Consider the following 25,755-nt stretch of genomic DNA (forward strand, 5'->3'; position numbering starts at 1 on the left):
GCTACGGATAACATCGGATACTAGCGTTTCTCAAGCACAAGGCCAGGGTTCTATTCCGATGTGATGGCCATGTTGACCTTTGCCGCATGATGAAATCGGCCAAGTACACATGTGCGCAAATGCCTGATGAGAGGCGTAGCGACCATGCCTCATAGTTGTCGAATTGGCCAAGGCAAGAGCTTTGACTTGAGCTCCTTGACTACCGATATGTAGAAAAGTACAGGGAGCAGGTAATCAATCAGCGGATTGTCAAATTGCCATGCCAGTGAACATAAATACATCTCCTGTATCCGTGGGATGGCGAAGACAGACTTTGGAGGGCACCAACAAGGACGCAAGTATACAGGCAACTTTATTCATATCAAGGTCTGTGCGTCCACTATTCGAATCTTGTACGTGGTTTCGTTACAGGCCTTGAACTACAAGCAACACGCACACCAAGCATCAACACCATGTCGACACGTCTTGAATGCACGCATCGCACCTTTCACCGGCATGCAAAAGGTCTCGTATATAAGATTTATTCGACCTTGCCCCAACCGAACGACATGTTGACCCAGCCGCGGAGGGTTTGGACCGTGCCCAAGCCGAACAACGCGATGGACGTGTAGAAGATGGCTTGGTCGTTGGGGCCCTTCAAGAAGGTGGGGTTCTCGGCACCGTGCAAGTGCGGGTTCTTGGTGAACAAGGCTTGCAATTCCTTGACGCGGTTGGGGTACTTCACGAGGTTGCGGATCGGGGACATCGTGTCGGCGCTGCGGTGAACGAAATGAACTGACTTGTGGCTCCCACCAACCAAAAGTCTCCCCAAAAAAATAACTCACAGAATGTATTCGGATAAAATAAAACAGTCCTCCGGATAACCTCCGGATACGTCCGTGTGTGTTTCTATGTGCGATGCCATGTGCCATCAATGCACCAGAAGGACGATGACAAGGATGGAAGCAATGTGTGTGTGAACCATAGCAAAATGCATGTACAGTTAGTGTTACAAGATACCAGCCCCCGAGGGGGTATGCATCGCAACCTCGCCCTGCTTCTCGCTCTTCTTGGGCTTGCGGAAGACAACTTTTGCCACAAGCACACCGGCCACCACGACACCGACAACGGTTGCCACCAAGAGTAGGATTGTGGAAGCGTTGTTGGTGGTGCTAGTTCCTTCGACGGCACTTTCGCTGTCATCCGCAGCGGCAAACCCCGATGTAGAGGTCGAGGTCACGCCCGGACACGCATTCAACAGTTTGCTCTGCGCTGTCTCTTTCATTTTGCAATACCGGCACGTGGGCCGTGTCGCATCGCACCCGATGCCCCCGCCAGCACAACCCCCATCTTCGACCACCCCGAGACCCATGTTGAGATCGCTCAGCGTCGCAACGCAGGTTGACTTGGACGGAATAGTCGGACACGGTGCAAACGCTGTGCGCTAGTCATACCGTCGTTTTAGAATTATACACCGAGTTAACGAAATATAAAATGTATTCGTACGGAATTGGGTGGACTGCAGTAGCGGCACCCGGGGCGAAGGAGGTCGCAGCCGACTTGGGCACTGTTAGTGACGCACGTGGCGTCGTAGACCATCCCCACACCGCGCACAAGCATGACGGGGTCGGCGTCGCAGGTGGTCGTCGGACACGTGCCAAACTCGCACGATTGGGGGTTCGAGAGAAGCGCCACGCCGTTAAGGCACAATTGGGACGGATTGGCGCAGGTCATGGATGACGTCGTCGTCGTCGGCGGTCGCGAGGTGGCGGGACAGCCGACGTAGGGCGAGCTTTGGGGGGTCGGGTACAGTTGACAATAGCGGCAGTGACCACCGGTGCCTTGACACCCCAAAGCTCCATTCGGTGTCGAGCAAATCGAGTCAGAAAATGACGCCACGCCATTGGAGGGGTCCTTCCCACAGGACTGCACCACCGTGGTGGGCTAACACAAAACAGTTATTCAAGTCAAGTCGAAGAACAGGTACCCCGCGGGGGGTGGCGGGGGGCGTCGGATTGGCGCAGTTATACGATTGGCCATCCACAGATATGGCCCAAAGGGTTGCCAATTGAGATACGACTTGGCGGGGGGAAATCTTATTTAGCCCTACAAACACAGTCAAGGGAAAGAAATGAGGGGAATGTGACATGGTACCAGGGCCACGAGCGACGGAAAACAGGCCAAAGAACTCCTCCGACCCGTACCCCATGGGGAATATGGGGGCAGGATCCCACCCAAACTCTTGGGACGACGGAAAGCCTTGTTTCCACCACTCGTCCGTGAACTCGAAGATGAAACCACCCACCAAGACCGCTGTGCCGCTGGGGTCTTTGCCCAGGAAACTATCACGAAGCAAATTCGCCATCGACATGAGGTACATGCCAACGTCCCACGACGCCGCCCCTATCATAGATGGTTTAAAAAGAGTGCGGTAAACAGTGTGTTGTGCGTACCGATGGCCTCGTTCCAGTTGGACGCAAACGGCACCCCATATTCTACATGCATAAAATAGTGTTCGTCAAAACCAAATGGTAGACGGAGCAGCTCTGAGAGGACATACCACCGAACAAGAACGGACGGGACGTAGCCCGACTGTGTACGAGCATTTTGTCCGACCCAAATCGCTTGTCGTAAATGTTGATGCCCCACACGTCCACGTCCGCCCGAAACTGCTCGCCATACGTGACCGAAGCCGCGTAATCATCAATGAAGTTGGTCGTGAGGATTTTGGGGGCCGGCGACGCGCAGTTGGCTGACGCAATGCCCCGGCGCACAGCTTGGCTAAGGGCGTTAAACTTGGACCAAAACAACTGCGTTTTCACTTCCTAGACATTGGGATCACGTTTTTGTGGTGTACAAACCAGAGATTTGACGCACCCAAATGCCGTTCATTTCGCCGCCAATGACAAACCCCATCGTGCCTGGGTGACAGGCAACTTCCTTGGCCATGGCTTCGTATTTGGGCACGAATTGCGCGAAGTCGGGGCTGTCGATGGCCACGGCCGCCGACATGGGATATGGCGACACCCAGATGGAAAACATCGTGTAAATGGGCAAGTACCCGTTGTTGAACGCTGCGTCCAAGTACGCGTTGTGTCCATCGGGGTTCCCAGACGTAAACGCATACACCTTGGCGGCATTCGCGTTCATGTTGCGAAGGAGCGGTAGATCTCGCTGCCACAACTCTGGGCGAAGGAGCAAGTCCACTCCGCTCCATGTGTCGATGGGCGCAGGTTGGTAATTGACCCCTCGGATGAAGAAGAGCGCGCCGTCCTTGAGCAGCTTGCGGTTGCACACTGTCCACGCCGTATTGGCCGACACAACACCCACGACCGCCGTGCACAGTCGAAGCGACCTCCACATTGTTATTTTCACAGTGATTGCCAAGTGCGACACGAAGCCATGATAGGCATCGTGGCGTTTTGAAACTTGGAGAAGGTCGAAACGACATTTGAAACCGTAACGGATATATCCGGTTACGTATGCGGATGACGTGGCACGCCACACGCACGTTTTTCTTCCGCGAGCGCGGCCTGCCAACAAAAATGACGAGAGGTGTTGACGCAACTACAGTATGTGCCATGCCCTTGTCAAGTGCGTTGGGGTGCGTTGGGGTACCATTAGTCCTACTTTTGCTGCAAATGGAGAAACTCATATTACCATGGCGAACGATGGAACAAATGGAAAATTGTCGAACATTTACTTGCACGCAGTTACCCACCTAAGACGTCGCACCATCATGGCCGGATGGCGCGCAGTCGTCGTGGGGTGTTTGCTTGCTATCTTGGCGTTGTGCGCAGCAAACGACGTGGCCACAGATGGCTCGACCTACTACGTCTCGAGGGCCGAGAAACTCTCGTCAGCTGACTGGTGGGATATATATCCTTCCTTAACAACCATCGCCGTCTCTGATACCATGTCAGGCGCACAAATACCGAAGATGTGCGCGTGACGAGTGCCAACGCCGCCGCGGACGGCACCATCACGTGGTCCGATTCACTCGCGTCTGGGGGCACCGAGATCGTGGGAGCGAATGTGTTGGACGCGGCGGGGAATTTGTACGTCGTGGGGTCAACCACGGGCAATGTGACGGCGGACACGTGCAACGCGGGCAGCTTCGACTTGTTTTTGATCAAGTTGTCGCCCACAGGCACTCGTCTATGGATTGCTCAAGTGCGTCCAGCACTCTTCATCATACATTCGTTAAGGCGTTGGCGTAGATTGGCACTCCGCAGCACGACGAAGCGCGGCATGTCTTGCTGCAAACCGAAGCCGACGGAAGCGAATACGTGTATGTGTGTGGCGTCACGTTTGGCGCGCTGGACGAACAGCTTCACGCGACTAATGGGTACCGCCAATTTGGTGGTCGCGATGTATTTGTCATGAAGTACACCACCGCCGGGCGCAAACTCTGGGGTCGACAAGTACGCCGCATGGCTACTATGGGCTGAACAAACGGCGCACTCATATACACTGCTTATTTGTAGTTTGGGACTTCCACCGACGACTTTACCTATGGCCTCAGCAAAAGCGACGACGGAAGTGTGGTGGTCGCGGGTGGTGGCGGCAGGGGGCCTACCCGAGTCAAGTTTCTAGCTATGTTTAGCCCCCAAGGGCAGCTAGTGAACCACGTGGTGGACGGAGGGGTATCCATCCTGCCCGTCCAGACGCGTATCTCCGAGGCGCCTTCGACTACCACCGGTCGGTACACTTTGGTGCTCAATCGGAGACCGTCTGCCCCAGTAACAGTCGCGATGTCCAGTCCTGCTATCCCTAGCCCCAGCGGCGAGACGTAAGTCAAATGAAATACATGATCGTAGTCAGCATGCAATAACCTTTGTGTGTTGAGGCAGGCTCACGCAAGTGAACTTCGCCCCTGTGGCGGGGCTTGTATTTACGCCTGAGAATTGGAATTTGCCCCAAGAAGTGACTGTGACTGCCATCGACGACAGCATTGCCGAAGACACGCACTACGCTTCGATAACGCACGCAGTGGTGAGTTCGGACCCGCACTTTGCGCCGTCGACGCCGTTTATGCTGGGCAAGTCCGTCGCGTTCACCGTCACAGACAACGACCGACCGGGTGTGTTTCTGTCTCGGTCGAACGTGTATGCTGTGGAAGGTGGGGGCACCGATCGCTACGGGTAAGCGTGTTCTTCCTTGTGTATATATATAGATATCTACACCAAGTCACTAACAATTCGATGGGTAGGGTGGTGCTCACGACTCGGCCTTGGTATAACGTCACGGTGACGGCCGTGGCGATGCGGCCGCTGCAAACCCAGCTAACGCCGTCGCAGGTCGTGTTCACGCCGCAGAATTGGAACGTGGTACAGTACATCGTCGTGCGTGCCGTCGACGACAACGTGTCCGAAAACGAATTCGGCGGCGTGCACTCGGGGGGTTCCATTTGGCACTACGCGACCAGTCGCGACTGTTTCTACAACACGCGCCAGCCGTCGTGCTTTTACGTTGCCACGTGTACTTGCGCCGGCAGCACAGTCACTCGTGGACAATGTACTTCAATACAGGTCACAGTGCGCTATTTGACCCTGTCACACTACAAATATTCCTCATACCCCCTTATTGCGCATTTAGACTACTGCGGCATGCGTGGCTGGCTCGCCCGAGCTCGTGTGCGATATAGCCTCGAATGGAACTGTATCGCAGCTGGGAAATGGCGTCTCGGTCGTGCAGCTTGGAGGGGGAACCCTCGCCGTCCCCCTCTCGGCCGTTCCAGTTCGTTACGGCCACTTGGCGCTAAATCCGAACCCGCCGTCGTCTACCTCCACCAGTGTGAATGCCGACGGGGAAACCATCGAACTATGGGCGCGCCAGGTTCAGTTCAACCCGCCGCCGTTCGACGACGGGTGGGGCGGCACGTGGTCGAGCCAAACTGTGCAAAGTCTAGACTTCCCCAACCCCAACCCCGTCAGTACCAATGTGTCGGGGCTGGTGCTCACAGCTGTCCCAGCCGACGTCCTTGGCTACGTCTACACGTTTGCGGTTCGTTTTAGTTTTGCATGTCCTGCCTATCGTTACGTTCTTTGAGGCAATGCTGTATCGCAAATGTTGATGTAGGGCGTGCTGGACGGACCTGGTCTAGCGACGCTGTCCCAAGACCCGTTCAAGTTGTTGTGGCAGTTGTGCCTTGGAGTTCAGCGCCTCACGACCCAGCGTTGGGCGTTTGAGGCGTGGCCCCCGGGAATGGCGGACCGCGTGCTCGACGCCATCTTTCGTGTCCTCCCGAGTACAGTTGTGCAGGAGCGCCAGTTGTGGAACTGCGGCATGGCGTCATTCGCTCCCCGTCCAGAGATGGCCGTGACCATCTTTGACAACGACCCAGGTATAAAACAAGGCTACGACATGATGGTTCTTGTCGTGATTGTTGAAACGTCTTGTTTGTGTGTGCTGTCGTAGCTATCACGTTGTCGTCGCCAGTGCTTCGAGTGGCAGAAGGTCCCGGCGGGACGACCAGCCAGTACTCAGTCGTGCTACACGCGCCTCCGTCTGTGTCGGGGGTGGCGTCGACGGTGTCGTTCTGCGATCCCTCCACAGACTTGAATGTGTGCCGGACGTCGCTGTCCGCTGCTTTTTTCACATCGGTGTTTCCACCTGGTGCTAGCTCCGACACCGTACGTTAATATTCCTTGCCTGCCAACACATCTCACGAATTTGAAGGTGTCCGTGGTCGCGCAATCGTCGGCCCAAGTGACGATTTCGCCCCCGTTTCTCACGTTTACCAACGCCAACTGGTTTGTTCCTCAATGGTTCGCCGTGTCTGCTGTCGACGACGCCGTCGCGGAGGGTACTTTGAACACGTCCATCACGCACACTCTCTTTGGCACGTCGTCGTTCGCGAACGCCGCGTTCTGGTTCAAGCAAGAACTTCCATCGAGTAACCTCCCAGACACGATGCCCCTCCCGATTCCGTACAACGACATGCCCACCGTACGTTATAATGCATCCAATGAGGGGGCTTGGCCATCAGTATGCTTGGTATTTTAGGTGCTCAAGGCCCCCAACCATCGCCGCATCCAAGTGGTCGTAGCCGACAACGACGTCGCGGGGGTGGTTGTGTCCAAGCCGCAGTTGAGTTTGAAGCAGTCGACAGCCACCACGCGTCATGTTGGGGAAACAGTGCGCGGGACCTGCATCGACAGCTTAACGGTAAAAGAAATCGTAGTACTTTTATTCGTAAATTCTGGCTTAGGTGGTGCCAGGGTTGGGCGTGCAACGCAACGTGTTGTTACTGACGGATGCGTCCATGACGCTGCTCAAGTTTCACGTTCCGACGTTGCACTGGACTGCGTTCCACGGTGCAATGTCGTCGGCGTCGATTGTCCTGTTCCGCACACAGTATGACGTGGTCAACTCCACGCAACTCAATGCGACCAATGACAACGCGTTGTACCCGACGGCGTTGCTGCGGGTGTTGCTGGTCGCGAGCAACTGGTCCGAGGCCGACTTGTCGCCACAGCCCCCCACACTGCCGTTTACTGCGATCGAGCAAAATGTGACCCTCAGTCCCGACTTTACCCTTTCCATTGACGTCACGGCGTTGCTAAAGGCGGTATCGCCGTTGGTAGTTGTGTCGTTCCGTGTCGACATCGTGGCTGACCCTGCCAACTTGCAAATGCACTCGCGCGTCCACCCAGAGAACCTTCCGCCCATGCTGGTCATCACCACCGACTTTCCCAACTTACTGGGGAATCAGCCCAGTACTGCAGTCCAGCCCAATAGCAGCATCGCAAACGTCACGACCGATGGAAGTCGCACGAGTGTTGGAGACGTCATCACGTCTTTCTGGCAGGCCAGCCTCGGGACTACGACGCCATCGGGCACACTCGCGATCTTTCTCCCCCAAAGTGTCACTTCGGGGTATCTGGACGTCGTGGTATCCACCGATCCGTTCAATTCGACGTGGGACCTGGCCACATCTCAAGCCCACGGCACTGCGTTTCGCCGGCTGCCCATTCTCCGACCAGTCCTTCTTTGGCCTGTGAAAGCCGCCACGCTCTACATTCGCATCTTTGCGTCGGTCGCCCTTGCGGAAGTCGAGTTTTATGGGCCTGGCATCACCCTTACCACCACGGACGACGGGTGGGGCGTACGGTCAACCACCGCGCTGCTCGAACCCAAGCTCAACGACGGCCTCGTGCGAACCTCGTGGGGGTTTGCGTCCGGCGCGTACATCGGGGACGACAACCTTGCGGCGGGCATGCCCACCACCCAAAGCAGCGTCGGGTCCGTTCCGTTCTCGACGTCTTTTGAGACGAATCCTTGGTGGAATCTCGACTTGGGCTCGGTGGTGTCGATTGGCGACATTGCACTGACGCTCGGCCGGACGCTGGATGAAGTGGTTGCATGTGCCAGTCCCACCATGCCAGTGGATGCAACATCCATCTCGTCGTTCACATCGGTACGTCCCTATATAGTGTGATGCAAATACTCATGTGAACGTTAGATCCGACTGCGCTTGTCGGCGCTACCCATGACAAACACACCCGATCCTACGAAAGAAGTGTCATACACAAAGGCACTTGGCGCGTGCTTCTCCACACAAGTGACATGGCCATCCTATGCATCTGGCCGGTACGACCATCTAGTGTTTTTCGTGGCTATAAACGAATACATGCATGCTAACTTTGGCGATGTTGCTAGGTACTTACGCGTGGAATTGACTGGCCGTGGGATTTTGACGGTGCAGGACATTCAAGTGCGTCGATGGCGTGCGGAAATGACGCGCTATGTCCTGCTGGAGCTTCGCGGGTCTGGCCAACGACCGATAGCCTTACCCGCCTTTACCTTTATGGACTCGTCGAGCGCGTTTGTTCCGTATCGCATACACAGCACGAGTTCCCCTCAATCGTTTGACATGCAGCTGCCGTGGGGAACATCCTGCTACCGTGCTGCCACGTCATCGTCGTATCGAGAGTGGATTGTCGTAGACTTTTCCACCGTCCAGCAGCTGCAGAGCATTCAGATGAGCTTTGACACGTCCGGTTGTGGTGGCTCTGTCGACCCCGTGAGTGCCATTTCGATTGCAGTGTACGGCGATTCAAAACTTGTCCGTACGGTCCCTACAGCAGCGTCGTCCACGGACCCGTGTGCGTGTACGTCGTCCTTTCTCGGCGTACTTTCTGCAGCGTTACCGCCTTTGTGTCAGAATCGATGCGCAGTGTTCCAGTGCCCCAGCTGCGCCTTGGATAGCTTTTCCAACGGCATTGTCGGGGAAACGCTGGCTGCGTCTGGGTTCCTCGACGTTGCCCTCCTTGTGCCCCCGCCCTCGCTTCCCACGCAAGACGTGGTGCTGCTTCCCACTGGCTATCGTGCCATCATCCTTCGGGACCAGCCCTTAAGCTACTGGCGACTTCAACAGGCCAACGCCGACAGCCACGTCCAAGTCGTGCGAGCCACGTTCGGCACATCAACTACTTGGCCCCTCGGGTACGCCTTGGTCAACAACGACGCGAGCCTCGTGTTGACAGCCCCGCCCCTGGCTCGTGTCCAGTGGTTTGGCCAGTCGTACCTCAATGCCGGGGACAGCTCGTTCTCCGTCGAGTTCTGGTTCTCGTTTCCAACGGTAGCACCCCCAGTGACGGTGGTCCTGTTCGCGTACGTGGCGGCCTCCCCGTCAGCTTCGTACGACATCGGCGTGTTTGCCAACCAAACCTCGTTCTTTACATTGCGGGGGTATGGTGGCGTCGTCACGACGTTGTTGGGGCCAGTGGTCGGAGGCGTGCCCAATGTGTGGACGCACATCGTAGCCACGTACGACTGGAGCTCACAAGTCCAGACGCTGGCTGCCAACGGGTGGAACGTCGTGACGAACCAGTTGAGTACCTCCGACACGGTGCAGGTCGTCCGAACTGACACGATCTCACTGCGGTGGACCGGTACGTTCATGATCACGTCCGCATTGGTGCCTTGTCGTATGGCCCATGTCGCGACGTACCAGCGAGCGCTTACTCCGTTTGAAACCCTCGAGCACTTTTACTACCCCACGCCGTCCAAAAGCTACTCCACGTATGCGATACAGCTGACGTCGCAACCGTCGACCCCCGTGGACGTGGACGTGGTCACGGAAGTGCAGTGCTATCGGTGGGGGCTGTGCAACACGAGCGCGATTCCGCCAACCCTTCGATTCACGGCCAAGGTTGGTTTGGTCTTCGATTAGGTTTTGAATCATGCTTGACGAAATGGAAACTTGATAGAACTGGAACAGTCCGCAATACGTTATTGTCCACGGCACGGACGACTCGCTGGCCCAAGGGCTCCAGATACTGACGAATCAGCACCAAGCGTTTTGCGCTCCAACGACAACTCCGTCGGTCCAAGTCGCGACGCCGGCGTATTCCGACGCTACGAGGGCTAACGTGTCGAGCTACTTCCACGACCTTCTGCTAAACCAAGCCACCGCCGCCGCGTTGATCAACATCACGGTCGACAGTTTGTTTGGCGAAACCACCCTCTCGTGGTCCACCCAAACGCTGTCAACGTCGGCAGTCCCCCAGGCCGACTACACTTCTGTGGCTGTGCCTCCCATAGGTCTGAACTTGCAAAGCATGGCCGTCGCCGGCGTCGTGCTGTCGTCGCCGTACTTGACCGTGTCAGAAGACGGACTGCACGCCGTGTTCGAAGTAGCGCTCGAAACTGAACCCAAGCGCGACGTGCACATTTACTTCAACGCCAACACCGACTGCTACCGCCCCTGTGGCGTGCCCACGTTGCAAGTTTCGTGTCCGGTGGTGACCACCCCCCTCGTCGGCAACGAGACATGGCTGTGCAATGCCACCGTGTCCCCGACGTCGCTTGTGTTTACAGCTGCCACGTGGAACATTCCGCAACCCGTCACGGTGCGTCCAACTAGTGTGCCCACGATGGTTTGCTTTATCCAAGCGACGGTGTGACGTTTTGTTTACAGGTGGAAGCGGTGGACGATCACTTGGACGAAGCCGACATCCATTTCACCACGATCAAAACCACAACCGCCAGTCTCGACCCCGTAAGTGTCCTCTGCGAACCCCTTTGCAAGTTGATTTTTTGACCGGTAGGACTACGATCATGCGTTGCTCCCCAACATTCGCGTGGCGGTGGAAGACAACGACTGGTCGCAAGTGGTAACGTCGCGGTCTTCCCTGGCATTGACGGAAGCCCGGCCCAATGACGAAGGCAATTACACCCTTGTGTTGACGACGGAGCCGTGGTCCGAAGTGAACATTTCCGTGAGCAACGAAGCCGCAAGCGAATGCTACCGACTCTGCGGTTATCCTTTGGACAAGTACGAAAAGCAAACTTGTTTGGCGTGACGAATCGGGTGCTTCAATTTGTAGGGGGACATGTGGGTTGCCTCGAGCGTTGGCGGCTAATTCCATTGCGCTCGGCACGTCATCTTCCAAGGAAGTTCAAACGGTCACTGCGTCCATGACCACGACAAACGGGATCCAAAAAGTGATGACGTCCACAACGCATGTCAACCCGATCTTTCAAGTGACCATGACTGGCGGGTACGTGTTGGAAGTGTGGACGCTCCAGATTCTGTTTCCGACTACGGTGCAGTACTCCAACACGGCGGCCTTTGGAACGACCTTCACGCTTCGACTCGATGCCAATACGGTGGCTGCGCTGGATGCGTTTGCGAGCGCGTCCCAGCTGCAGACGGCGCTGAATGCTGCGCTTGGCAGTGCGTTGTACGATGTGGCGACGACGGTGGATTCGACGTCCTCCCAGTTGGTCATGACGTGGCGCATCACGTACCTCTCTAGTGTGGGGGTCCCCGAACTCAGTGTCGCCATTGCGCCCTTTCCCGCCATCGCCCTCTTGAATCGCACAACGCCGTTGCAATCACCGTCTGGATCGTGGGTGCTTGGATACGGCCGCCAGAGATCGTTGCTTAGCGTGCCTTGGAATGCCACCGCTGACCAAGTAGCCGCGACCCTCAAAGCCCAAGGAACTGTCAAAGACGTCGCCGTGGTGCAATCCGCCGCCCGCGGCCCCAGCGTGACGTGGACGATCACGTTGACATCTGTCCCGAATTACTTTCCGCAACTGTTTGTGGACGCGTCGAGAGTTGTCGCGGCCCCTGGCGCCGCTGCCGCCATCGACATGACGTGGACGTGCCTGCAGCAAGCCAACACGGTCAACGGATGGTTCCAACTGTCGTATCCGGTCAATTCCACGTTCGTAGCGTTGTCGGCGCCGTTGCTGTACAACGCGACCGAGGCAGAGGTCGTCCAAGCGATAGCGACGATTCCCACGGTCGGTCCTGTGCAAGTCCGGCGACGGGCGTTGGCACCAGAACTCACATTCGAATGGACGATCGAGTTCACGGGAAACGTGGGGCCGGTGGGGAACCTCACCGCCGTATCGCTCAACCTCACGGGGGCGGGCTCAACGGTTGTGAGTGTGTTCATTCAGCAGGGTGCGGCGCTGTCCGGCACGTTCCAAGTCGCCCTTGGTGGTCGATTCAAATTCACGTATCCCAGTACCGAAGTGTACGACAAGGTGGTGCCCCCGCAAACGACCCCCACCCTACCGTTTAATGCTAACGCGTCCGCAGTCCAGGCCGCCCTTCTCGCTCTTCCCCTGGGCATTCCCTTGACGGGGGTAGACGTCACCCGATCGGATGGTCGCTGCGACGGGTTCGGAAACTGTCGCGAGTACACGTGGGCCATCTCGTTCACCAAGACACCGGGTGACGTTCCGTCGCTCGTCGGCACGAGCCAGCTCCGAGGTCCTGGCGCAGCACTGACGGTGGCCACGGTGGCCAATGGCACGTACTTGACCGGTTCGTTCCGAGTGTCGCTGACGCTCAACGAATCAGGCGTGGTGTACAGCGGCACCACGTGGCCCCTGCCTGTGAACGTCACGTCGGACGGCGTCAAGGAGGCGCTGGAGGCGTTGCCGTTTGTGACGTCGTATCGTCAGGGGGACAGCGCGTTCGATCCGGACCATCCGTTCGCGACCCCCACGGCCACCAAGGGCGTCCGGGTTACTCGGCAAGGCCCAGAGTTAGATGGTGGGTACATGTGGCACATGGATTGGTCGCTCAATGACTGGCTTCGGTTCACTGACGTACGCATCTCGGTGGACACGACGTCTGTCGGCCAAGAAGTGGTACGAATAGGGTGATGGTATTATCTGTCACCATGCACATCACGTTCGGTTGAGTAGGTGCCGCCGATGGTCGCCACTCAATTTGGACCTATGGGGGCTCGATGTGCCCAGTACCCGTTGACCACCTTTGCATCCGACCCCACTGACATGTACTTACGAATGCTATACAAACATAAATCTTACCTTCGTTTTCACGCACGATCTGAAAAATCGATGTTGAATGTCCTAGTTATGGGTTGCGGGGGTCGTGCGTATATCCGCTCGTGGTGACGTTGAGCCCCGAGCGCTACCTCTGCAACGCCACGGTGGTCACGCCAAGACCCAAGTTCGACGCATCCAACTGGTTCATTCCGCAGACCATTCACGTCGTCCCAGTGCACGACTACTTGGACGAGACAACTCCGTCTTCCAACACGACGCAGTCCACGCTCATGCACTTCCCCTATACTCTGGACATGATTTACGCCAGTCTGGCGGTGCCCAACATCACGGTGGAGGTCCAAGACGTCGACCGGGCGCAAGTCGTCGTGTCCAGAACCTTGTTGACTGTGAGTGAGAATGGCACACTCACCGACATGTACACGTTGACCCTGATGACAGAACCCCGCGCCAATGTCGTCGTCGTCGTGTACCCGTGGCTGGACTCGACAAACACGAGTTGCTACCGCTTTGAGCTGTGCAATGTCACCCTCGACACGAACAACGTACGACATGGTTTTAACTAGTTCGAGCTACTAACGTGATAGTAGGTGACGTTTACCCCTCAAAACTGGTACCTCCCGCAGTCTGTGCTCCTGCGCGCCACCAACGACGCCCTGGACGAAGCGGACGTCCACTACAGCGGCATTTCGCACTCCGTATTTAGCGCCGACCTAAAGTACCACCGACTGGCAGTCCCGACCATCGACGTGGCCATCTACGACGACGACGTGTCGGCCATGGTCGTATCCAAAACCACACTCGTGGTGGCCGAACTGGGTCGGAATGATCAGTTCACGATCGTGCTGACATCGGAACCATTCGCAAAAGTCACGATTTCGCCTATGTCCGACGGCACCCCCGCGTTGGGCAATGTCCTTCTGTTGCCGCCTCCGGTGGTGTTTACGTGGCGGAATTGGAACGTCCCCCAGACGTTGACGGTATGTACATTTTGAAAGGCGTTGCTAAAAACGTTATGCTGACACAAGGTTCAAGCGTTTCACGACTGGACTGTGGACCCAGCCCCCCACTCGACGTTGCTATCCCACGTCGTCTCAACCAACGATTTGATCTATGCCAAACAAGCCGTTGCGAACGTCACCGTGTTCACTGTCGACACGGACGTGGCGGGGGTGACGCTGTCGCAGATATCTGTGAACGGCACGGAAGGCGATGTCGTGTCGTATGCCCTTCGGTTAAGTTCCAAGCCGTGGTTTCCAGTCACCCTATCGTTCAATGCGTCGCAAGGGTGCTACCAAACCAAGTACTCCCGAAAGTGCAATGTGACCATGGCCACCCAAACGGTGCAGTTTACCGAATTGACGTGGAACACGTGGCAGTTTGTGACCGTGTCCATTACGCTCGACAACTTGGATGAAGCCGCGGTGCACTCCGCCTTGATCGCTCATACCCTATCCTCCCTTGACGCTGGGGTAATTACCTACTTTTCTATTGATCTGTCGACATTGCAGTTTTCATATCACCGGGGGTTTGTGTAGTATGGCGCGGCGGTCGCTGCTCCCTCCATGACCGTCTACATCACCGACGTGGACACGTCCGGCGTTGTCGTGCGCGCGTCGCCGTCCAAATTGACTGTTGCGCAGGGCAGTTTCAATGCGTCGTACAGCATCGCCTTGTCTTCGGAGCCCTACGACGACGTGACGGTGCTACTGTCGGTGCCGTTCGAGTCATTCCTTCCGCGGGGAACCTTTGATTCCACCAGCTTGGTGCAAGAACCATTGGTGTACTTGACCGATAGCTTAAACACGTCGCAAGGGGTCCAATCCATCGTGTTTACCCCGTTGAACTGGAACGACAGCCGCGCCGTGGTTCTCGCGGCCATCACGACGGGGTCCCCCAAGCCGTTGACAATGCAAACATCGATCGGCCATCGCCCCTTGTCCAAGGACGCCAAGTACAACGCGTCGGCCCCGTCCATCTTGATGGCGACGGTTCTCGGGCGTGAGGACTTTCCGCCTCCCATTCCCATCCGCGCGGCGTTCGACGGCACGGGGGTGGTGGTCGTGGTCTCATTCGACTCGCCAGTGTTCCATGCTGCCACCATGAGCGTGGACAAGTCCAAATCGATTACTCAAATTGCCGCGAGATACGTGCTTCCCAGTGCCCCATTCGACTGCGGGCTTGTCTGGAACACTACTAATATGGGATACTATCTCGGGGACGGCGCACGATGCCTGTGGTTGGACCTTCAAACGCTGCAAATGACATTGGGCAACCAAGCGACCCTCCTACCGTCTCATATCCTCACGCTGCAAACCTGCGCGCCTTCATATGTCGTCGACGGCCTCTGCACGTCGCCCTACGTTGTGAAAGCTCGCGATTTCAACGTGCTGTACACAACCGCCTCCATTGCGGTCACCGTGGGCTTGGTTGTGGTAAGTGTCGTTACGTGCATAGAACAATGCTAGTTGCGATGGTGATGTTGCTTTGTGGGATGTAGGTCAAACCCAATATTGTGTTGGTGGGGGCGAAGTTCATCGGGCCATGCGGCGACTTGACGCTGGACGCTACGGCTTCCACGGGCAACGCGAACCGTCCGTTTCGGCTCAAGTGGTTCGCCATGTTAACGACGGCGATTCCGTCTGACGTGTTGCCTACCAACGCCACCGCCGTGTTGGCTGCCGCGTCGTCCTTGTACTCGACGATCACTCCTCTTTGCACGTCCCCCTTTGATTCGGTAGAGTTATAACTGCCAAATGACCACCAACATGTGTGCAAATGGCATAGATGACAAGCCCGTTGTCGAGCGAAGACGAGTTCAACTCGATATGCGCCCTCGCGTCGCTCGCTGCCACTGCCACGTCACTGACTTGGACAGTGAATCGTGCGACGTTAGTGTCAACGTCCACGTATGTGTTTGGCGTCGAATTGACCAACTACTTCAACCAAAAGTCCACGGCCATGTACACCGTTCAAACGCGAAGCGATCCGGTTCCGGTGGTGGCCATCGCAGGCGACACGACCTTCTCCATGCGCCGGCCGCGTGCGCTGCAGCTCTCCGCGACCGTCGCAGCCGTCTCGTCCAACTGTTCGACCGCCCAAACCAACACCAAAGTGCAGTTTCAATGGACCGTCGAGTCTCCAGTCGCCACGAGATTAACGCTGGTCAACATGGCGGTGGACCCTCGGACTTATTCATTGGCTCCCAACGCCCTGCGAGCTGGCATCACGTACCGCTTTCGAGTGGACGCGTTCTACCCGGGTCAGCCGACGCTCATGTCGTCCGACTGGGCCAATGTCACGGTGGTTCCAAGCGATCTCGTGGTGAAACTAGTGGACGGCGATCACGTCATCGGGTCGGCGGATCCGCTGGTTGTGAACGCGTCCTTGTCGTACGATCCCGATCAAGTCGCTGTCCCAATGACGTATGTATGGTCCTGCCAAGATGTCACCCCCTCCACCAATCAAACCAAATCCACGGCGGGGGAAGTGCCTTGCCTCAACCCCCAAACGGGCACCGCCATAGAATTCTCATCGGCGAACTTGTCGGTCTTGACGTTGCCCGCATTGACGTACCCCCCAGCCAAAGTGCTGAATATGACTGTGCGCGTCATACAGAATTGCACGGTAGAGAATTGTACTTGGTTTTGAGAAAAATGGACTGAACGACATGAGTAGGGTGCAGTGACACCATGCGCAACCACTCGCGTGGGGACTGCGAGTGTGCTCATCACAACTGTGAACGGCCGCATTCCCGTTGTGCGATGCCAGTCGATTGTGGCGCGAGTGAATCCGTCTGCCAAGGTACTTGCTAGAATTGTTTGGGGGGCGTCTGACAGTCGACATAGGTGATGCTGTTGTCGTCGGTAGAATCTTTGTATCCGTACACGACCACATGGAGTCAAGATCAAGGGGACTTAAACCTGACTTCGACCAACGTGTCGGCGTTTGTGTTTCCCGTCACCGCGATGCAAAATGCGTTGGCTCCGAATGTGCTAACCCCAGGCAAAACGTACATCTTCCGACTGACTGCCACAGACTCGAACGGCGCGCAGGGGTTCGGCACTGTGTCCATCACCGTCAACAGTCCCCCGAGCCCCGGCTCCCTCACCGTGTCGCCGCCCCTGGGGTACGACTATTTGTTGTTTTGAGTCTATGAATCACATTTCATTAGCATGGCGATCCAGGACCAATTCACGCTGCGGTGTGAAAACTGGAGCGACGAAGACCAGCCCGTGCAATATTCATTTTTTAAACTCGATTCAGTGACTGGCGGGTGGATTCCGCTGGCCCCTCCACAGACCCTCCCGAGCACCCAGACTCGCCTCTTCCTTACCAACACGTCCGAGACCAATGGCACCGTCCAAGTGCTCGCCGTGATCACGGACGCCTTGGGCGCGTCCACTTCCGTCATGGCGTCGGCCATTGTCGTGCAGCCCGTTATTGTCGACGTCGCCGCGTTCTGGACCCAAACGAACAACGGAACGTTCGCCACAACGCTGAACGCTGGTAACTTGAACGACGCCATGACGGTGCTCATGTCCACGACGGCCCTCGTCAACGCCAAGGGCACGTGCAACGCCACGTCCTGCGGGGCCCACGGTCGCTGCAACAACGTCACGGTGGTCTGCGACTGCGTGTCCGGCTATACGGGGACGGCGTGCTCCATCTCGACCGCGGTCGTGACCTCGATGACGGCCGAGATGCTCACGTCCCTTGCATCCGTCACCACCGTGATGGACCCGACGCCGGCGTCGCTCACCCAGAGCGTGCTCACTTTAAGTAACATTGTCGCCATCAACGACGTGGCGACCATGGAAGTGGCGAACGTCGTCGTGGCAGCCAACATGCTCAAAGATGCGACCTCCCACATGATGAAACAGGATGATCCGTCCAGCATGGTCGCGTCGGTCGGCGCGACGGTACTGACTGCCGCCAGCTCGTTACTTCAGACGACGAAAAAGGACCTCGTGCCGGCTTCTGCCGGCCGCCGGCTCGCCGAGGATGCCGTATCGACCATGGGTAGGTTCTGGATCAATTGTGGTTTAGAGTGTTCAATGGAGAACGTGTGCTGATGGTGGCCTAGATGATGTAAGCTCGTGGTTGATGCAATCCATGCTTTACATGGCGGCCATGAGCAGCCTGAATCTCTTGGCAGGGGAACCCCCTGTGGACATCCGGTCCAACGGCGTGGCGACGTTTTCCGTCCTCGGGAACACGCTGTCGTACACTTTGGACGAGGCCGCCATCACGCCGACAGTTTCCACGGTCCAATTGACCCCAGCGGCCGTCGCGTGTCTGGGGGACTTGTTTTTCATTGATGCAGTGGTGTGGACGACTCCGAGTCACTCGCGCGCCTTGTCACAAGACACGCCGGCGCTCGCTCCGTCCGTCACAGTCGCCATTCACACGGCGACCAGTGTGCTCCAGGCGCGATACCAAGGTACAATCCTTAATACACAACCATCGCATGTTGTTGAGGCGGCAATATTAGGTCTGTTGTTGGCCATGTCAACCGTTGCCCCCAACGATCCATGCATGCGCGAGCAAAAGCTCAAGGCAGGCAACATGGACGCCTCTCTTCCCCTGGCGACCGTGACGGTAGCCCACCCAGCACTCACCAAAGGGCCGCGGTATGCAACCGCCTGTCGGGTATGGAATGGTGCGGTTAATGGTTGGGATTCGAGTTCGATTTGTTCAAAAGATATGGTGACAAGCTCGGCCACGTCCACGACGTGTGTGTGCGACACGCTGGGCTCGTTGGAAGTGGTCATCGTGTCAGAAGAGGTCCTAACGTTTGTCCCCCAACACCCGACGATGTACCGCAACGAAAGGCCGTCCGTGGTGCCCGTCGCCACGTTGAGTGTGCTCTTGTTGGCGTATGTCGGGGGGATGGTGTGGGGCAAGCGGCAAGACAAAGCTGACAAGGAGGCAGTGCGCTTGAAACGACTCGGTACTTGATATTGTGTGGTGTACTGCTTGAGCAGAGCAGTTGACATGTGGGTCTAGGGATGCTGAGCAAGGAGACGTGGAAGGAGCTGCTGCTGCACGAGTCCACCAAATCCACCGCCACCATGCGCAACGTCCAGGGGCCGCAGCTGGAAATGTACAAGAAGAGCACCGCCAATGCGTTTATGACGACGTTTCGCACCCCAAACAGCCACGACCCCAAGCCAGCCAACGACAGCGAGGCCTTGTCGGCCATCGCTGCAGAGTCCACCGCGCTTGACGTTCTTGCCGATATGGCGCTCCACGAAGGTTGGCGAATTGTCCAACCTTATTGTTTATATACATACTCACGATGATATCTAACTGTGTAAATACATGAACCTAGGAGCGCTGTTCGGAACATTGCGGTTGCAATCGCAACATGTTCTTCTTCGTCAGAGTTTGCAAGTCGTCAACGGCTTCCTAATCGTCGTGTCGGTTGTGTTTATAGCTGTGGGCGTGGACTTCATCCACTTTCTCGGCAACACAACACATAGTGTCGTACTTGTGCTCTACGGTCCCACAGTGGGAACAGTCTTTTTGGGCTTTGGCTTGTCACTCGCCGGGGTGGCGTTGCTTGGGGTGCTCGTGGCGTACCGAAACACGTCGAGTCGGCTCCGAGGCCTGTATATTTTCCTTATGTTTGTGCTCGTGGTGGGGGAGTGTGTACTGCTCGCGAGTGCGTACAAGCACTTGGTCGACGTCGAAGCGTTTCCAGAGGCGACCAAGGTGTACCTCCAGACCCTGTGGGGGGGCTTCTCCGACACGATTCGAGGGGACATTCAGACTCAAATGGGGTGCTGTGGGTTCGTCTCCACGTCCGACGCCCCCGTGTTGCCGTGTCCGGAAGAGTCCGTCCCAGACAGTGTCGACCGTCGCACGTGCTTTCGCGAGCTGACAAAAGCCGCGTCCACGTTGTTTGAGAACGTGTTTACGTCGCTGAGTGGGGTCGTTGTGAGTCAGATCGTTGCTTTGGCGCTTGCCAACGTTCTCGTGCGCTGGGAAAGAATCCGAATCGACAATCTGTCTCATGGTAGTCCCTAGCCCTAATCTTCTCAAATCCATCCTGACACTCTTGTTGTGGGATTGCTGTAGGGTTGAAAGGGGACTCGAAGCTATTTGTGATTGTCTTGCGGTGCACCCTTCCCGTCTGCTGTCACCTGAGCGCCTCAGCAGCGGTGTTTGGGATTCTAGCTGGATTGGATGCAATTCTTCAGTGGAATGTGTTTGCCTTGGCGTCGGCGTCCGTGTTCTTGAAGCTCGAAGTGGGCCTGCCCCTTGTGATCGTCAGTGGCCTCTACTTGGGTACGTTGCAATCAAGTAATGATCTCAAGCTTGGTTTATAATAGATTTGTTTTCATAGTGCTGCATACGATGGGTGCTTGGGCGCTAGCAGGGGTCCATGCAAGGCAAATGAAATGGTTTGCCGTCGGACAAGTGGTGTTATTGGTCGCCGGGGTCTGCTTATCCATCGCCCTTTACACAGTCGCGTCCAACCTCGGGTCGTACGCGACTCTTCAGGCCATGTTGGAGGCTCGATACGTGGCACTCTCGACACACAACAAATTGGATCTAGAAACGGCGTTTGCGTGTTGTGGCTTCAGTTTGCAGGCCCAAGGCACGTGCACGTCAAGCACCATCCTCCCGCTCTGCGCGCCCTCCATCATGAGTGCGGTCCAGCACTTCTGTCTAACCACCCTGAATCGCCTGCTCGTGTTTCTCGCATCCCAGGGGGCTTTGCTGCTCTGCACCGCCCTCTTCCTCGCATATCAAAATTCCCATGCGACGTCGTCCGCCCTAGTATTGGACACCGCCGACGAGTTCTCAGATCCCACGAGTGTCATAGTCACTCGCGTTTGCACTCAAATCCTCGTGTTTGCCAGCGTCGCTGTGGTCTTTTGTGGTTCTATTCTCGTGGGTGTCGCGTGTGACTTGCTGTTTGCGACCAATTTGGTCACCGTGTCGGCGGTGTTGGTGGCCTTTAGCTACCACGCTGGCACGTACATCTTACTGCTCGGCCTCGCGGTGTTGGCGGTAGGCGGTCTTGGGGTCTACGCGGGCCTCACGCGTCGAAAGAAGTGGCTGTGGGCGACGGCCGTCGTGCTGGTGGGTGTCACGTTGTCGCTTCTGGCGTTGTTTGCTGCGGCCTACCGCATCCAGAACCCCCAAAGTTCGTCTGCAACGAATGCGTCGTTGCTGTCGGCATGGACCAACTTTGCGCCATCGACGCGGCATTTCGTGCAGGAAGCGTACTTGTGCTGTGGGTTTGCTAAGGTCTCCACGACAACGGGCGACGTCAACTTTACGCTGCCATACCTCGAGCCCACGTGGAACGATGCCAATAATGTCACCAATGTCGAGTACACCCCGCACTGCCCACCCGACGCCACGGATGGGTGCAGCGTGTACATGATGGAGACGCTGGCTCGCGCGGCGGCGGTGGCCACCAAATCGTCGGCCGCGGTATGTGCGCTGCTGGTGGCGGTGTTGGTTGCGACGGGGGTGCTGTACTACCGCCAAGGGAAGAAGAAGCCAGCTACATGGCAAGTCTGGATGACGCAAGTGGTCATGATCTTGGTCGTGACCTGCGTGGTCGTGACGCTCCTAGGGCTGGGGCTCGTTGGGGTGGACGTGGCGGCCGGCACGACAGTGTTTACGTCGAGTGTGATCCAGACTTTGTTTGGTCATTCCATTGGTGCGCTCGTCGTCGTCTTTGTCACGTACGCTAGTGCCGTGACGTCGTACGGATTGTACGGATCGATTCAAAAGATTCTGCATGTGGTGCTCATCTACATGGGGCTCACGCTTGGTCTGGTGGTGCTGGGATGGAGTTCCGTGGGCGTCGTGAGCTCCATGACGACATCGACGTTGTCGTGGCAGCCACTGCTGGACACGACCCTCGATAGCATTTGGACGGGGCTGTCGTTTGATTCGCGTATGTTTGTCGCCGAGAGCCGGCTATGCTGCGGCTACAACGATCCCGTGTTGGTTGGAAGTTTGTACCAGTTTGATCGAGCTACCTCGTCCGACGGCAAGTCCTTGGCGTGCCCCACTGGCCTTCGCACGGGGTGTCGCAGCGTACTATTGCAGGACGCCGCCGCCCTCCTCGGCCAGCTGTTTGAGCTCCTCGTGGCCTTCTCAACGCTGGAATCGATAGCGTTGGTCACGTCGATGTTGCTATTGCGAGGGCTAATTCTGTTGCACCGAGATGTATGGGTCGGCATTGTCAAGAAGATGCGATGGTGGGGCGCCAAGTACCGCGACGACATTGACCGCCACCACATGACGCGTTCGTTGTGGAAGAACTACGACGCAAAATTCTCTCGGCCGCAGCGCCTCACGTGTATATTGTGTGCGGTGGCCACGCTGGCCTTTGTGAATGCTGTCGTGCAGACCAACCACGGATGTACGCGGACGTCAAGCGTCGAGTGCCAACCTCTGTCCCCCGCGGCCCTGGTTTGAATCTATATCGTCGATTATGTTGGTTGGGTATTCATGGTTGCGTATGTGACGTAGCTGTCGTTGGGATTGGTGTACAGCTTGGTGAGCCTCGTGGTGCAAATCGCGTTTGTCGGATTGTTTTCGCACATTCGGCATCGCTACGACGACGACGACGCGGCTAAAGTTGCCGAACGTCGGCGCAAGGAAAAAGTGTACTTCCGGGACGTGATGATGCAGAGTTTACATACGCTGATGGCCAAGTTCGGGCACTTGACCATGGTGACATCGGAGGAGCGGTTTTACACGTGCGTGCTATATTCTTGGATTATGCAAATCCTTGGACGAATACTGACCCTATACATTGTAGCTGGTTTGTACACCAAGTGGACTGGCTCGCGTTTGTGTTGTGCTGGCTGCGTGTGTTTCTCGCAGTGGCCATCGGTTCGTCCAGAAGTTGTTCATCGTTAAACTCATGCATTGTTTGTAGTGGTGTATATGATTCTGGGCAAAGTGGGTCTCGGGTTTTACATGTTTGGACTGGAAGTGCCTTCGTCGATCGACTTTGTTGTCGTGCCGGGTCTCATGATGTTGTCCGCTGGGGGGGTCCTCGTCTGCACGAGCCTCAAGCGCCGGACACTGCACTCCCGATTCACCCACTTGGGGCTTCGCGCGGCGACAGGTGTCAGCCTCGTGCTGGTGGTCGTGCTGGCGTTGGTGGTGTTTCTCATCTTGCAGTCCATGGAGGAGCCCACGACGCCCCGCAACTGGACTATTCGAAATACCGTAAGAAATTGGCGCCTCCTCTTACAATCATCGTGGCGCTTCGTAGGGGTTTAGCGTTGTGGATGCGTTGCGCGCCATTTGGTTGGGCGATACATCCGGCGTCCTCCGCCTGCAGTGGCAGTCCCAACTGGGGTGTTGTGGGTTCCCAGAATTTCCCGCCCGGCCGTGTCCGCCAGGTCCATCGACGCAACAAAACGTCACGGCGACTAAAGTCGATGGCACGATCATCGTTAAGCGCATCACGGTGGTTGCCGACCTGGGTGGGTGTCAAGACAAGATGCTCGCGCAGGTTCAGTCGGTGGCCCAGATCGTCCTCGCTGTATTGATTGTCATGGGGTACGTAACATACATAACGTAGCTGGCTGTATGTCTTATAACCACTCGATTACGAAAATATGGTGTAAACTAGGGTCATGGAACTCTTGGTGGCTGCGTGCACGACCTTCCTCGCGCGGGACATTCTCATTTCATGGGATGCCAAACTTCGTCACGCGTCCGTCAAGAAGACAAACGCGGTTCCTCCCGCCGACGAGTTGTTCGATATGTCACCGGCGACCATTGCGCCGCCGCAACGGGGTTGCCTCACGTCGTCGTTGGTGCAAACGAGCATCGACAACGTCAGCGAGGCCGTGGCGACTGCGTTGGCGCAGACCCCGCTGTCCCCCCACACCCGGCTCGTGCCCATGTCCCACGACAAGCTCCAGCGCAAGCTCAACATCCGGTACCCGTCCTGGATCGTTAAAGTTGTGTATGTGGTTTGCGGGGTGTGGTGTGCGGGGTTTGGTGGCGGCGCCATTTTCATTGCGTGGGACTTGAGTGACTATGCGGCTCTGCCGTGGCTGGGCGTGTTTGTGTGGAGCGCAGTCTTGCACGGCGCGGTGGTTGAGCCAGCCTACGTCTTTGGCCTTGTCATGTCCAAGACGCTGTCGGCGTGGTGGAAGCAGACGTGGATGGCAGCCTTGATCGGCATGGGCAAGGCCATTCTCCACCTGGACGACGCCGCCACGCCCGACGACGCCACGGTGATCATGGATCCGTTCCTCCGCATCCGCCATAGCTCGGCGCTGGTGATTCAAAGGCGGTGGCTGGCCAAACTCGCGCGGCTACGGTACTTGGTTATTTTGCGCGTCGCGAGGGAGAACGCGCACCGCGTGGCGGTCGAGTCCCGCGCCCGACAGGTCAAAGCTGCCATCGCCGGGTTCACCCGTGAAGAAATGAACGCGTTCGCGGTGCTATTTCGGGACGCCGACCACGCCAAGACAGGCCTGGTATCGTACAAGGTGGGTGTTTTTCATGTTTCATGTTTAGGATCATGGAATGAACCTGAGGGGGTGGCCGTAGGTGGTATCGCATGCAGTGTATGCGCTGGGGGTGAAGGTGCCCACGGCGGTAGTCAAGCAGTACCTGGAGGCACTGGACAGGGGATTCGTGGACCTGATCGACCAAGACTACTTTATGTACGCCATGTCGTGTATTCGGGGCTACCATCAAGACCAGCAAGTGGCCCAAGTCACTACGGACGAGATCGTCGTGTCGTCGTCGTTGCAAGGGAAAACGCAAATCAAAAAGCAAAACATGCTGCGGGATCTCAAAGATAAACGCACGACCATCTCCAAGCAGTTGATGAACAAGGTAGATACAAGTGAAATGGGTGATGAATTGAGTAAAACAACCATGAGTCGTACGTAGGTGGAGAAATTGACGTCCAAGCTGCGTGCTGACTCGGATGAGACCGAAGATGCGAAACCCTCGGGCGCGTACATCCTTCTCAACACGAAAAAGACGATGGCCAATGCCTCGCCCCCGCGAACGGGCAACGTTCGCCAGGCGACGATCGATGCATCGAACATCAACTCGATCGGGACGGCGACCGCTGAAGGGCGCAAGATTGACACGGACAAGGAGACTGTTGAACAGGTGCAGCAGGCGGTGAGACCCACGCCCAAAGCGTTGCTTTCGGTGCGCGCGACGAAGGACATGGAGAAGGCCATCCATCAAATGAAGCTCAAACAGAAGTCCAAAAAGTAGATCATTGCGGTATTAATATATTGTTGCATGATGTGTTTCTCTTCAAAATCAGCATGAAGCTTGCCGAGCGCTGTCCGATCGGTATATATAAGCACCCTGCAAACAAAGGTAGGGCACGGCAGTCATCGCGTTGCTTTCGCTACATATATATATTTGATACTAGGAACTCCATGAAATCTCTGAACGAACTGGAAAGGTCGTGGATTCCAATAGTACTTGCACAAAAAACTATAGTTCTCATGGATTCCTGGAACCATC

General features: G+C 56.6%; 3 protein-coding genes across 5 annotated transcripts; 1 reads left to right on the plus strand and 2 right to left on the minus strand.

Annotated features, from left to right (window-relative positions):
• Positions 1-116: 116 nt before the first annotated feature.
• Positions 117-817, minus strand: H257_01342 (hypothetical protein). The gene is made up of 2 exons (XM_009824499.1): positions 485-817; positions 117-419 (listed from the first exon to the last, which is right to left on the minus strand). Exon 1 carries the CDS (start codon positions 743-745, stop codon positions 521-523), a length of 225 nt encoding a protein of 74 aa, XP_009822801.1. The 5' UTR covers positions 746-817; the 3' UTR covers positions 117-419; positions 485-520.
• Positions 818-908: 91 nt separating this feature from the next.
• H257_01343 (hypothetical protein) lies at positions 909-3,394 on the minus strand. The gene is made up of 7 exons (XM_009824500.1): positions 2,857-3,394; positions 2,540-2,804; positions 2,433-2,474; positions 2,134-2,382; positions 1,967-2,085; positions 1,486-1,923; positions 909-1,423 (listed from the first exon to the last, which is right to left on the minus strand). Exons 1-7 carry the CDS (start codon positions 3,340-3,342, stop codon positions 989-991), a joined length of 2,034 nt encoding a protein of 677 aa, XP_009822802.1. The 5' UTR covers positions 3,343-3,394; the 3' UTR covers positions 909-988.
• A 277-nt stretch (positions 3,395-3,671) lies between these two features.
• Positions 3,672-25,543, plus strand: H257_01344 (hypothetical protein). 3 transcript variants are annotated; one of them, XM_009824501.1, is made up of 41 exons: positions 3,672-3,849; positions 3,903-4,152; positions 4,200-4,403; positions 4,467-4,771; positions 4,833-5,123; positions 5,192-5,510; positions 5,578-5,985; positions 6,061-6,325; positions 6,400-6,614; positions 6,661-6,930; positions 6,988-7,149; positions 7,193-8,401; positions 8,447-8,574; positions 8,644-10,138; positions 10,197-10,838; positions 10,907-10,987; positions 11,037-11,263; positions 11,316-13,098; positions 13,156-13,247; positions 13,328-13,802; positions 13,848-14,237; positions 14,286-14,729; positions 14,796-15,692; positions 15,758-15,994; positions 16,045-16,884; positions 16,936-17,061; positions 17,106-17,386; positions 17,432-18,279; positions 18,344-18,700; positions 18,752-19,210; positions 19,267-19,515; positions 19,592-20,278; positions 20,341-20,550; positions 20,609-22,701; positions 22,762-22,991; positions 23,054-23,127; positions 23,174-23,469; positions 23,516-23,805; positions 23,879-24,749; positions 24,811-25,101; positions 25,159-25,543. In XM_009824501.1, exons 1-41 carry the CDS (start codon positions 3,719-3,721, stop codon positions 25,495-25,497), a joined length of 19,461 nt encoding a protein of 6,486 aa, XP_009822803.1. In that variant the 5' UTR covers positions 3,672-3,718; the 3' UTR covers positions 25,498-25,543. The 3 variants fall into 3 exon arrangements, with proteins under 3 accessions (XP_009822803.1, XP_009822805.1, XP_009822804.1); XM_009824502.1 differs by lacking the exons at positions 3,672-3,849; positions 3,903-4,152; positions 4,200-4,403 and having other exon boundaries at positions 4,441-4,771; positions 25,159-25,497; XM_009824503.1 differs by lacking the exons at positions 19,592-20,278; positions 20,341-20,550; positions 20,609-22,701; ... (5 more) ...; positions 24,811-25,101; positions 25,159-25,543 and having other exon boundaries at positions 19,267-19,591.
• Positions 25,544-25,755: the final 212 nt, after the last annotated feature.

This window comes from Aphanomyces astaci (assembly GCF_000520075.1).
Source record: "Aphanomyces astaci strain APO3 unplaced genomic scaffold supercont1.2, whole genome shotgun sequence".
Classification (NCBI taxonomy): domain Eukaryota; phylum Oomycota; class Saprolegniomycetes; order Saprolegniales; family Verrucalvaceae; genus Aphanomyces; species Aphanomyces astaci.